The following is a 14,340-nucleotide window of genomic DNA, read 5'->3' as shown; positions in this document are numbered from 1 at the left end:
AGATCCCTTTTGATTAAAAGGTGGGTTTAGAGAGTCTAAAGCCCTAAATCTAATCAAATCATAGTTATGGGAAGAAAGTTAATTTTAATGATAGTATTTACCATTACCGACCAAGTAAAAGTTAAAAAAAAAAAAAAGACACAGTAAGAAAAGACGCCGTTAGAACGGTGCAGCTGGCACATTGACAACCGTGCATAAAAGGACACATATATTCATTTCTATACAGCGACGGTGTGTGTGTGTGAACTGTGAAGTAAATAAAATAAAAAAGTGGTATATATTTTGGAAATTGGGTCAACAGTTCCCAAAGAAGTGTGGTTTTTTGGGAATATTGAAATCCTGAATGGGAGTTTTGTTTGTTTGTTTGTTTTCAACAATATATTTCTTTATTTGCCACCACATTTAAAGAAAAAACGACGCCTTTCACTTCTTCTCTTCCTTTTTAGTTTTCTAACTACAATATTAATAATTTATTCGCCACTTCTTTTAATTGGGTGTAACAAAATTTGTACTATAGATGAGTGCAGTCAGAGATTTTTTCAAATATTTTTATTTTTGTATGGTTGAAGTAAGCTGCAAAAAGATGAATACAGTCTATGATGCATCAAAATATCTATTTTTTTGACACTCAATTTAGTGTTCACATAGAGTTTGATAGGTGATAAACTTTTTAATTTCTATTATTTTGTTATTTGAGTTTTTATTTTTTTGTGTGATTGGACTGAATTGAAAAAAAAAAATAGTGGAGAGAGAGAGAGAGAGGGGGTTCACAGTACCGTATGTAATGATAAAAAAGGTAAAGAGAGTTAAGGCATTGGCATGAAAAAGTATAGGGATTGGAGGAATTAGAATTTTGTTTTGTTATTTGGTGTGTGTGATAGTTGGTTTGGTTTTCCAGCTTTATGGTAAAAAGGTTGAGAGAGAGCACCGAAAAGCAAAGACACCTTATGATGAAAGCAAGAAAAAACCGACCCGATTTGACTGCCCAACTCTCACACTTACCCACATGCATTGCAGCTCATTCTCATTTTTCATTCAAAATTACAAATTTCCCCTTCAAAAAATCAAAAAGATATATCCTCTCAAGTCAACCTCACCTCATCATTTGGTCTTGCTTCTTCCAAACACCACCTCATTTCCCACTTTCTTTTTTTTTTTTTTTTTTACCAATATTAATTTACCTTTTTTCTTTTTGGGTCTATGAGGTGTGAAAATCTTTGTGTGTTGTGTGTATATAATAAGAGGTGGTGGGTTTGATCCGATTCTTGACCATGGTATTAAGTATGAAGGTTCATCAGTTTGCACGTGGATTTTGGGACGAGCCCTCCCTCTCCCTTGGCTGCAAACGCTTACGCCCTCTTGCCCCTAAACTTCAACATCAAAACCATCAACCCACCTCCGATAACACCACCGTCACCACCACTACCACCACCACGCTCACCTCTTTCGACCTCAAGACCTTCATCAAACCCGATTGCGGCCCCCGAAAACTCGGTTCCTCCCATGATCATAATAAAGATTCTTCCTCCTCCTCTTCTTCCCTCCAGGTAACTAATTTACTACTTTTCTTTTAATTATAATACCTTCGAATTTTCTTTTTAAAAAGGACTCGGGTCGGGTTGGTTTGTGTAGACAGGAGTTGAAACTCATCCAGGAGGGACACGGTGGAATCCAACCCAAGAACAGATAGGGATATTGGAGATGCTTTATAGTAGAGGAATGAGGACTCCCAATGCCCAGCAAATTGAACACATCACTGCCCAGCTTGGCAACTACGGCAAGATCGAAGGCAAGAATGTTTTTTATTGGTTTCAAAATCATAAAGCCCGTGAGCGACAAAAACAAAAACGCAACAGTCTTGGTCTTCCACACTCTCCCAGAACTCCTCCCCCTCCTCCCATCATCCCGGCCTTCCACACGGTACGCTTCAAATAATCTGCATGTCTTCTAATAATCATATTCGTGTAACGGAACATAATATTTATTATATATACTTGAATTGCAGGGAGAAGAAGATAGTCCGTACAAGAGGAAGTGCTTGTATTGGGGGTTTGAGTGTTTGGTAGAAGATAATGGTATAATGTGTAAAAAGGAGGATGGTGATCATGATAGGACTCTGGAGTTATTCCCCTTGCATCCAGAACGTTGATGATCCAATTTTTGGAAATTTTAAAAAGAAAAATGCGTCTTATGCTATGATCATAAGTTGTTATGAATTAATCCGCTTTAAATTTCCTCTCTTTTCTCTCATTTCGAGAAAGAAAGAAAGGAAAAAGAAAAGTTCGAACAACAACTAGTACTATTCTATACTCATGTATGACGTACTTCCAATTTCCTCTCTTTTATCTCAAAGCAACCTAATTTCTTTTTCTTTTAACAAAACTTCCCTTTAGTTATGTTAGTGAGAAAACCGGTTCCTTTTTTTGACAAACATTTGTTAAAATAGAAGGCTTTTTAGGTTAAAAGTGGCGAGTCTATTGGACACTGAAGTCCACAAGGGCTACCTTCCTTCTTGTTTCTTATCCTTTTTCTTGGATTTCAAACTTCCACTTTTTTCCACCATTAAAAATCAAATTCAAAACGTTAACAAAAATTGACCATTTACAGAAGACTTTCATAAAGTGGAATATCAAACCAATCTCGGGACATGAATTTTTTTATTTTTATTTCAAAAAAAAAAAAAAAAAAAAATCTTTGGGGGATTGTTGTAAATTGTGACATGCATGTATTTTAATGAGAGAATAGAAGTGGTATGTGGGGGCCAATCGTCTTGGAGGGAAAAGTTACATCACCAAATTTGAAAGGGAAAAAAAAAAGTTGAAAAATAGTGAAAAGACATATTAATGTGATTTGTTAGAGTCCATTAATTTCAAATATGATGATGATGATTATAGAAATAAGGAAAATAGGGGTAGCTAGGGCTTCTAAAATAATGGTCAAATTTATCTTTGTCTATTAGCATAATTGACACTTTGTTTTATAATGATGATTATGGGAAATTTTGCTAAATAAGAACAAAACATTGTAGTTTTTGTAATCTGTGTATTCTTCTGTCTTTGTCCATGTTCAAATATAGAGATTACATGCATTTTTTTTAAAATTATTTTAAATAACGAAATTGATAAAATTATTTACAAATAATAGTAAAATATCATAGTTTATAGACGATAAATTACTATTTACGTTTATCATAAAATAAATAGACACAGACAGTAATTTATCATGATCTATCGCAATCTATTAAAAATAAACAATAAAATTTTGTTATATTTATAAAAATTTTGATTCATTTTCCTATATTCGAAAACAACTCTTCTTTTTATTATTATTTTTTAAAATTTCTTTTGTATTTCACCATATTGTTTTTGCTTTATTTACTATGCATGTTACATCTCATATTTTATATGAGCTATCACACTAATCTATGTAGAAAATATTGATTTTTACTCTCAGTTTGTCGAAAACTTTCTTTCTTTTTCTAATTTTTTTTCCTTTAATGGTGTGTGATTGAGATGAGTTGCTAAAGATGGATGCAACACATTTTATCCCTAAGTATAATTAAATATATTTTCCATTTATTTACTTAAATCTTCCAAGAAAAAAAAAATGTAAAAGTTGGAAACAGATGACCTTGATATACTTGTGAATAAAATATTTTGTTATTATATCTTCAAAGAAAAAAATATATAAAATTTGGAAAATTTATTATGTGTTTTGGGATCTTTTAAAATAAAACCACTTCTATAATGAGCATCTACCTTGTTGAGTGATTACAAATTATTAAAATATTTTTCTGAATCTTAACTATTAAATAGCATTTAAAAATATTGGATCAATTTAAAAATTAGGATTGAATTATTTAAACAAGTGACTCTAAAGTGAGTGACTGAAAATTCATAAACTAGGATAGCAAGAGAAGGGGGAAAAAAACATATTTATAACTACAAAATAATCATTACATTTACATGCAATTTCAATTATCTCTTCCTTCAATTTTCTATCCATTTTATCATAGTTTAATTCAAAAATAATTGACATGACTTTTTTCACCTATCTCTACCGTTAATGCACTAAACAAAATCCTCAATCCACACCTTAGCTAAAGTAGCAGTGAAATCCAATTAAAAACAACTAAATAAATAAAATTTGACTTTAAATTAATCCGTCGGTAAGAAAAAGTTAAATCCACAAACTATATATATATATATATACTTCTTTATATACTATTAGTATTGTGATGAGAATGCGTTTGTCAAATAAAAAGGCCTTCATATAAAGGCTAGTGTAATTATTTAAGAAAATAGCAATAAAGGTTAGTCTAAAAGTTTTTAACAGAATTTACAATATACAAAATTAGGTCTAATATTTAACCCATATTTGTGCTACAAACTTGCATTAGGTTTTGTATTTTCCATATCTTAAAATATTTTTGGAAATAAGAGAATTCAAACTTAAACTTTTAATCAAATTATTTTATTTCAATTTGGAATTATGGTAAAATCAATACGTCTATATATATAAAAGAAAATTAAAGGAAAGAAAAGGGTAGCATTATGTATAAGCTATTTCGGCCGTGTGTGTTAAACAGTTTAGTGACTTTTGTGCATGCATGACGCATTAATAAATAGTAAAGTAAGATGCATGATGCATAATTAAATAAAAATACATAATAAACATTATTTTGATATTAATGGAGCCTTTTTTTTCCCTTTAATATTGAAAAAGATAATTAGGATGAGATTCTGAAATGATTATCTGGGGTATTTTTGTTTTTAAGTAGGCGCATATTAGAAATTGGAAAGTTTAGCTTCGAAAAAAAAAAAGGAAGAAAAAAACCAGCTGTGTACAAGTGTAATGATTACAAGAGGAAGGACTTTAGCTTTGATAAATATATATATATACATATTTTAATATAAGAGGAAGAATAAAGAGACTTTAGCCAATTGATCAATCAAGTAGATCGTGCTAGATTCTTGTGGGCCACGTGTCTAATCTCAATTTTTTTTTGGATAAATATCTTTTTCGGTCTTTAAATTGATTTTGTATCTAATTTCTATTTAATCGGTAGGTTTCAAAATATTATACATTTAGTTCTTAATTTTGAGTTTGATTTCACTTTAGTCTCTAGGCTTCAAAATGTTACAATTTTACCTTTGACATTTGAGTTTTACTTCAATTTGGTCCCCTATATTTCAAGATTTATACTTTTCACCTCGATTTTTCTCTAAATACTCAATTTCTATATTTAGAGTTAATTTATGCTAACAAATTAAAAATCGTTAAAAAGAATTATAATTGATTAAGTTTCACTATTTTTATCACTTTTAAAACTAAACATAAAATTTCACTTCATAATTGTTTTTAACTAATTAATAAAAATCGACTTCAATTATTAAAAGTGAGTATTTAATGAAAAATTGAGGTTAAAAAATATAAAATCTTGAAACCAAGAACCAAACTGGAACATAACTCAGATCACAAAGGTAAAATTGTAACATTTTGAAACTTATAGACTAAATTGAAACAAAACTCAACACTTAATGACTAATTGTGTAACATTTTAAAAGCTATGGACCAAATAGAAACTAGAACTAAAACTTAAGAACCAGAAAGTAGTATTCCCTTGATTTTTTTTTTTTAATAACTTTTTTCTTCAAGTCTCTTTTTGCCCTCAATGTGTGTTTTGAAATAGGTAAAAAATGATAAATCTTGCAATAGAGTATGTATGATTGCTTAACTCAAGTAATAGTTACTTTCACCTAAATCTAGGCAACATGATCAAAATTTCATCTTTTTTATAACAACTTAAATATTAGTGTATATCCGACCGTCTCGATGTAAGTTTCATTTTGTCTCTAATACGTTTTAAATAATTTCAACCAAATCTCTACGCAATAATATGATAATGATATAGTAGATTAATTATCAGATATGATATATAAATTTACTACACTCAATTATTTAGAAGATATTGATGTTGTTGCAGTCTTAAAATATATTTGGGAAAAATTTAATATTGATATGCTTTAAGAATGAAATGATATATTTAATTCTTCTTTCTTGGTATCAATGATAATTTGATGATATTAAAAGCTTTTCTTAATTGCTATGGGTAAAATCTTCTAGTGATTTAATTTTTTTATGGTAGGCCAAGCAATCTTTTGCTCGTTTCTTTTCATTCTAGTTTTCAAAAAAATAAAACAATGATCATAATACCAACAACAAAAGGGACAAACAAATGGAAAAAGCAAAAAAGAATATTAGCGATTAAGCTATAAAAATGTTAAGAAAATGATTTAAAAGCAACTTTTAATACTATGATAATGATTGGAAAATAGACTTTAATTTGTTAGTCTATTTTATTTGGATAAATTGGCATACCCTTTATTCTTTAAAGATATAAACTATTATACTCTTAAACCTAAATGAATGAATTCATCATGATGTAAAGTGTGCATTCCAATTAAATGTGTCCGTTAAAAATACGTATGCACTCCAATAAAGACCTAAAGAAACAACTCTATTCGAAGAAAAATATTTGGTTGCATCTTGTGGTATATCTATATTTGTATAGTTCATCTAATGATCCAATCACGATTTCCTACGTGACAAATTTTTTCTTTCTTTTTATTAATACTTTTTTTTATATGATTGTAAAATATTGCAAGAAGATAGGTGCAGTACCTAAACATTACTATTTATCTAATTAATCCCTTGTCGAAAAAAGATAAATGTACTAAAAAGGAGAGCATAATTCAACTTTCACTTATAAACATGACTTGATGAATTAATTTTTCTTGTAAACTTTTAGTTTCATTCTATTAGATCTTAAATTTAAGCAAATGATATAATTCTCGCTCTTAATTTAGTTCATGTGTAAGATCAATTATTGTAAAATTTTCTCAACACAAATTTCAGCAAAAATTCGACATGATATCAGTTATCTTTTAGGTACAGTTTTTTTTTTTTTTTTTTTTTTGTTAACCATATGTTTTATAATCTAAAAGAATGTTATTTTTAACAAAATTTTCAATTGAACGTTAATTTAGAAAGTAAAATCGTTCAATTTAGAAAGTAAACGTTTCAACATTCATTGAGTTAAACTTATTAAAGTACAAAAGTCCATAAATTGAAAATTTAAAAGTAAACAAATAAAACATGTCAAATCGTGTAAAAGTCGATATGTGAAAAAAAGAAAAGTAATTTAGACTTATGTACGTGTGAGTGTTCGTGCGTGCATAGTTAAATATTTGAAAATATTTAAAAAAAAAAAAAGTGATTTTTCTTAAAATCTAAAAAAAATGCTCTATATACTTTTATTACGTCAAAAGAATAATCGTTAAGGTGTCATCTCATTACACTCGAAGAATATTGCTCTTGAAAAAATATCATGTTAGTTATTCACCAAATGGCTGTCAAGCATCAAGTCACTGATGCATTGGTCAAAATTGAACGTTATGGGGGAATAAAGCCCAAACCAGGATTTGTGGAAGGAAAGAAAAGGCCCAAGCCCATATATGGAGTTTTTTAATTCAAAGATTGGGCCGAAATTCTCGTGGATCTCAAAGCCCATTTTGATTAGCAAGTCTACCCAATTCAATCCACAGCGTTACCCCAATAATAAGGGGGATGACTATGTAACCCACTATATTAGTTTACTTGAGTCTCTGTTCAAAATTAATTTTCAAATTTTGCAATCAACATTTTTATATTTTCAATGTTTTTTTTTTTATCTTAAATTTAAAAACTAAATTGCAATGTTATGGTAATAATAAAAAACTTATAAAAGTGGATTCACTAGTTTCACACTTCTTCAAATAACAAGGACTAATAAGAAATCATAAAAAAGATTTAATTGATTGAAAATTTCTTTCCATATCTACAAAATAAAGGTGTTATAACTTTATAATAAAATAATAATAAAAATAACAAAACAACATTATATATATATTCCTCAAGCCCGACAATTAGTTAATCGTAGACATGTTTTAGTTAATGGTTTTATAATGTATACCAAGTTATAAGTGCAAATCCCAAGATATTATTACACTAACCACATGGTGTTTTTGTTTTTTTTTTTTTTTTTTTTGGTACATTTGGGGTAGGGGAATTATGAACCACAGACCTTGTAATTACTAACTCACTCATATACTATATTCGTTTTGGCTTTTATAAACTTTTTTTTTTTTTTTTTACTGATTTTGTCTTAGATTATGAAATATGATTGTTAATATTTATTGAATAAAAATTTTTTACCAATCACAAATTGCCATGTCATTTTTTAAATTAACAACGAACTTACAAATCATCAAATTTATGACTAATTAAAGGTTGACATGTGTCCAAATTGAAATTGAAGACATAAGTTGGCAAATTCTAAAGATGGCACATGTTTTCACTAGGACTGTTGGATCGTATACAATAGTTTGGTATTAATATTAATATTTGGGTTGAAGTTCAATTCAGGCAAGAAAAAAGAGGAATTGGAATATGTAGGCACAATTGAAGTTTCATTTGTAAATATGTCGAAATCGGAAAATAATAAGATTTTTGGTGAACCACGTGATAGATCTCGTGTGCTATATTTTTTCAAATTCCTATTTTATCCTTAATAGGATCGATGGTTTTGTGGTTTGTGTTCTTATAAATACATTGTAATTGTTGAAGTTCAAGTAAGGATGTAGTTATGGATATAGTGATTATTGAGGCTTCTATTATCAAATTGCAGTCTAACTAGTTCAATGAAATAACAATTAATGGCCCTCTTCTGATTTTTCTCACCAGATTTGTGTGAAAAGCGTATCAATCAAAAGTATATTTCTACAGTATAGCATATATGGGTTTAAATACAATACCGACGTACTAAATATAGGGCCTAGAGTTATTCTAACCATCTTAGAAACTCTCTAACCAACTAGACTAAGTAAACATAGAGATAATTATACGTTCACACCCTCCCTCGAAATCAACTTGAGTTTGTCGAGCAGCTGGTGTAAGCATCTAGGTGAAAAAGCCTTGGCGAAAATATGGGTTGGTTGCTCAATAGTGGAAACATATCGTAAAAATCAAGTTTTACTCCGAGATGATGACGAACAAAGTGACAGTCATTCTTAATATGCTTGGTACATTCGTGAAAGACATTATTGTGAACAATTTGGATGGCACTACGATTGTCACAATGAAGGCTAGTCGCAAATTGTTGAGGGACTCCCATATCAACAAGAAGCCAGTGGAGCCATAATAATTCTGGTGTAGCATCAGCCAGGGTGCGATATTCAAACTCCGTACTATAACGAGAGACAACACTTTCTTTCTTACTCAGCCAAGAAATGAGAGAGTCACTGAGGTAGAAATAATAACTCGAGGTAGAGCACCTATCAGTAGGATCACTAGCCCAATCAGTATCAGAGTAGTCGAATAACACCAGGGATGACTGCAAAGAGGACTGAAGTCCATGTCCTAGAATATTCTTGACATAGAGAAGAATACGGAGAATAGCAGTAAAATGAATGGTCCATAGAGCAGCCATGAACTAACTAACAATGTGAACAACATATGCAATGTCTAGAGAAGTTATTGTCAGATAAATTAGGCTGGCACAAGCTAACTATAGAGACTGATATCTTTAAGTAGAACTCCATCAAACAGAGTCAAGCAAACATTAGGATCAAGCTGTGTTGGTGTTGCAGCAAAATCAGTGATGTCTGAGCGAGCCAATAGATCAGAGGCATATTTCGCTTGAGACAATGAATAACTAGAAAAGCTCAATGATACCTTGAGACCAAAGTAACTAAGTGACCCTAAATCTTTCATCTCAAAGTGCTCTTCAAGATAGCATTGTAGGTCAGAAATAGCTTGAGGATCGTCCCCAGTAATAATCATATCATCAACATACAGGAGAAGAAGAACAATACCATGAGTCGCTCGACGTGTAAAAAACATCGTGTCATGAGGACTGAACGTATATCCATGTTAAACGATGGTGGAACTGAAAGTCGTAAACCAAGCTCACGAAGCCTACTTCAAACCATACAATACACGACAAAGGAAACACACATTTTGGGATGGGAGAGAAACAATTGGTGGTGGTTGCATGTATACTTCCTCAAATAAGGCCCCATTAATGAAAGTATTATTAACATCTATCTGAAGAAGAGGTCATTGTTCGGTTGCAGCAATTGCAAAGAAACTCCAAACAGATGTCATCCGTGCTACAGAAGTAAAGGTCTCTTCATAATCGATCCCATACTCTTGAGAATATCATTTCGCCACAAGTTGCACCTTATATCATTCAATAGAACCGTCAGAGTGAGTCTTGATCTTGTAGACCCACTTGCAACCAATGGGTCTTTTACCATGAGGTAAATCAACATAATCCCATGTGTGAATCTTGTCTAAAGCCTAAAGTTCTTCATTCATTGCATGCTGCCACAGAGGGTTAGTACTAGACGCACGAAAAGATGTAGGTTCAAACAATGAAACGATAGTGGAAAAATAGGAAAATTTTCAAAAATGAGGGGGAGATGCCCTTATCTGAGTGGACTGTCGAACAAGAGAAGCAAGATCATGAACAGGTTCAGATTCAACAGGTGAGATAGAAGGCTGATCGGGATCTATAGAGGCTGGTGTAGATTGCTCAAGCTCAGTATCATGAGGGGACTCAGACAAAGGAAAAAGATCAACAGACCCAGCAAAAAGAAAGGGATGAGAACTCGAAAAAAGGCATGAAAGGACGAGAGCTTGAAGAACATAGTAATGTTAGGGTCGATGCCCTAAATCTCGTAGGGTCCTATAGTTTGTAATTGTAATGTACAAATATTTTATTTATGTAATAAATTATTTGATGTTTTATTTCAAAATTTGTTGCATTAACCACAAACCAATAAACTAACATCCAAGGTTATCTTGTAGCTTAAACATATATAGAGAGACATATGTGTGGATCGTGTTTTAAGTGATAATCTAAATGGTTTGTAGTGGATGGATAAGGCTGAATACCTTATTCTGGTGACACTACGAGTATGGTCCAGTTTGTAGATGTTATAATTGTTGTAAAGTACTACAAATGATCTAATTCTGATCAATCATGTGAAGACATGAGAGGATATTCTATAAAAAGGAGTTTGTATAAGAATGGACTATGAAATGTTTAGTCTCATTATATAATGTCGTTCATAATAGACTTACATTTCACCAGGATGACCATAGGTAACATGACTTGAGTCCTGAGTAAGTTGTAAACTTCTGCCTATGAAGGCAACCCTTTGATTTGTATGGGTGAGAGTGGCCAAATCGCCGACTGAACAAGTCTACCATCTTGGGGATTTGTCTGATTGGGGAGCTAGGAACACAACTACACAAGAAAGAATTCATTATTTCCCCTATGTCGGGACAAGTAGATAAATTGCTCTCTTAAGGGCTGATTCTTGGACTTGAACAATGTGACGCCACACCCTTTCTTGGCCCGAAAGAGATTTGGTCATAGTTGGATTATGATTTATTGTTCTAAAGGGATTTATGGTACTTAAGGAGTTAGATGTAACTATTGGGGATGATGCCCTAAACTCTCGTTGGGTCCAGTAATTTGTAAACACAGTTTTGAACTAACGCTTATAATATATAATATATGATATTTTCTTCACTTTTGTCTATGGAACATTGGATGTTTTATTTGCTTCACCACAAACCAATAAACTAAGATCCCTAGTTTTCGTTGTAACTTAAGTATGTATATGGAGACATACAGGTGGATCATGTCTTAAGTGATAACCAATATGGTATGTAGTATATAGATATAGGATGGAAACCTCATCCTAGTAACGCTATGGATGCGACCCGCTTTGTAGAATAGTTACAAGTGTTATGACTGATACAGATGGTCTGATCCTGATCATTCATATGGAGACATGCAAGTGGCGACGTCCTATACAAAGAAGTTTGTATAAGGCCGGATCAAGAAGTGTTATAGTCTCGTTATATAACGCCATTCATGACAGAGACTTCACTTCACTAGGATGACCATAGGTAACATGACGTCAATCCTGAGTGAGTTGGGAACTCTTGCCTTTGAGGGCGGTTCTTTAATTTGCATGGGTGCGAGTGGCCAGATCACTGACTCAAACCTACCACTTTGGGGATTCGTCTGACTTGGAAGCTGGGAACTCAACTACACAAGATGGAATTCACTCCTTCCCTGGAGCATGGGTAAGTAGATAGATTGCTCCCTTAAGGGCTAATTCCGGGGCTTGAGCGATGTGGCACCACACACCTTCTCATGGCCCGAGAGGTGTCCACACATAGTAGGACTATGTTGTATTATTCATTAGAGGGATCAGTGGTACTTAAGAAGTTAGATGTAACTATAGGGGCAAAACGGTAAATTGGCCCAGCTGTACTTACTAGCATCTGTGAAGGGTTATCGTACTGTTGATTGGTTATATCCGATGGACATATAAATATATCTGTGGTGAGAAGAGTATAGCTTTCGGTCTTTAGTAGAATGCCTGGCAGTTAACGAATGGTAGATTTCGTGGCTAAAGAGATTAGTTAGCTATTCACATACCGTTGGAGCTTCGAGCCATAGATCCATAATGTCCCATTGGTAGCTCAGTGGATTCAAGTTGAGAATCAATTTTTGGGTCAGTTTGAAGTGTTCAAAATTGACAAGATGGAGTTCGAATATATATGATATAATTGAACGGGTCAATTATATATGATATAGTTGACATGATGTATGGGATACATTAATTGGAAGAAAATGATATAAATATGATTTATATCTAGTGGAGGAGAAAAAGGCTATGGTTCATATGTTGCATTTGATGTGATATTAAACCATAGGTTAATGAATATAATATGATTATATTTATTATTTAATTTTTGACAATTAAAGGATAATTGTTGCTCGGCTTTTTCTTCGTAACCAAATGAGATAGTGGGAGGTTGCATTCAGTTTTTGTAACTGAAGGATAAAATGAAAATTATTTTCATTTCACATAGGATCAGACATTCGCTCACCGGATAGTGTATAATGCCTATCGCATAGCAAATCAAGAGCATACATGACGACTTAACGTTTCTAAACGATCGTAAACACGCGCGCAGTTTACTAAACGATCGCATAGGATTTGCTAAATGATCGTCTAGCTTTTTCTAAACGATCGCGCGTCCGAGCATCTTACTAAACGATCGTCTATATGATCGCATCTCTTTTAACTAAACAATCGTGTACCTCTACCTAAACGATCAAGTATCGTCTATACGATAGACACCTGATATTCTCCCACTTGCTTGGTCGTGGTATACGATTATGCTTTCCTTATTCCCTCTACCAAATCCAACAGAGTCCACATTTCCTAGATTCTCACACTGAGAATACCGAGGGTTCCAAGTGGTGGTGTCTTCCTTGTCGTGTTTGTGAGGAGGCCGTTCGTGGGTAGACGATTTAGTGGACGATTGTTTGAACGTTCTCAACGAGAGCGAGAGGAGTAGCCCTTGGACGAGAACGAGATTTGAGGCAAAGAAGGGTTCTTCAACTAGTATGTATTTCGTTCTCTTGTTGTTTAAAGTTTTAAGCATGCCTGTAATTGTTGTTAAAAGCATAATTAGTCTGTTTGATTGTGAATGCAGTAATTCTGTCACAATGAGTTTGGAATGATCTTGCTTCCGCTCAGAGGTACTCTTTCATAAGAGTTCCTTCAATAACTACAGGGGCAAAACGGTAATTTTGGCCTAGTTGTACTTACGAGCAATTTGTGAAGGGTCATCGTATTGTTGATTGGTTATATCCAATGGACACAGAAATATATCTGTAGTGAGAAGAGCGCAACTGTCGATCTTTAGTGGAGTGCCCGATAATTAATGGATAGTAAATAATTTAATTGAAGAATTTAATTCATTATTTACGTACCGTTGGAGCTTCAAGCCATAGGTCCATGAGGTCCCCTCGATAGCTCAACGGGATTTAATGAGAATTGGTTTTTGGATTAATTTGAATTGTTCAAATTAATTGAGGGAATTAATTATATATGATATAATTAAGTTGAATTAATTATATATGATATAATTAAGTTAAATTAATTATATATGATATAATTGTTATAATGTATTTGATATAAGGTTGTTTTTAAATATAGAAAAATAAACTAAAATATTTACAAAATATAACAAAATTTTAGAACTATCAATGATAGAAGTTGATAGACACTGATAGAAGTCTATCATTGATAGTTCTAAATTTTTGTTATATCTTGTAAATATTTTCAACAGTTTTACCATTTGAAATAATTTCTTTTTGATATATTATAATATAAAGTTTATTTGAGAGGAAATATATATTTG

The 14,340-nt window shown here is 32.1% G+C and overlaps 1 protein-coding gene across 1 annotated transcript; it reads left to right on the top strand.

Moving 5' to 3' along the window:
* Positions 1–816: 816 nt before the first annotated feature.
* On the top strand, positions 817–2,382 carry LOC120075981 (WUSCHEL-related homeobox 4). The gene is made up of 3 exons (XM_039029745.2): positions 817–1,547; positions 1,633–1,920; positions 2,006–2,382. Exons 1-3 carry the CDS (start codon positions 1,272–1,274, stop codon positions 2,147–2,149), a joined length of 708 nt encoding a protein of 235 aa, XP_038885673.1. The 5' UTR covers positions 817–1,271; the 3' UTR covers positions 2,150–2,382.
* Positions 2,383–14,340: the final 11,958 nt, after the last annotated feature.

This window comes from Benincasa hispida, chromosome 4 (assembly GCF_027475165.1).
Source record: "Benincasa hispida cultivar pf3 chromosome 4, pf3_genome.v1.1, whole genome shotgun sequence".
NCBI classification, from domain to species: Eukaryota; Viridiplantae; Streptophyta; class Magnoliopsida; order Cucurbitales; family Cucurbitaceae; genus Benincasa; species Benincasa hispida.
Note: the sequence above shows the minus strand (reverse complement) of the source record. Positions and strands in the feature narration are given on the sequence as shown.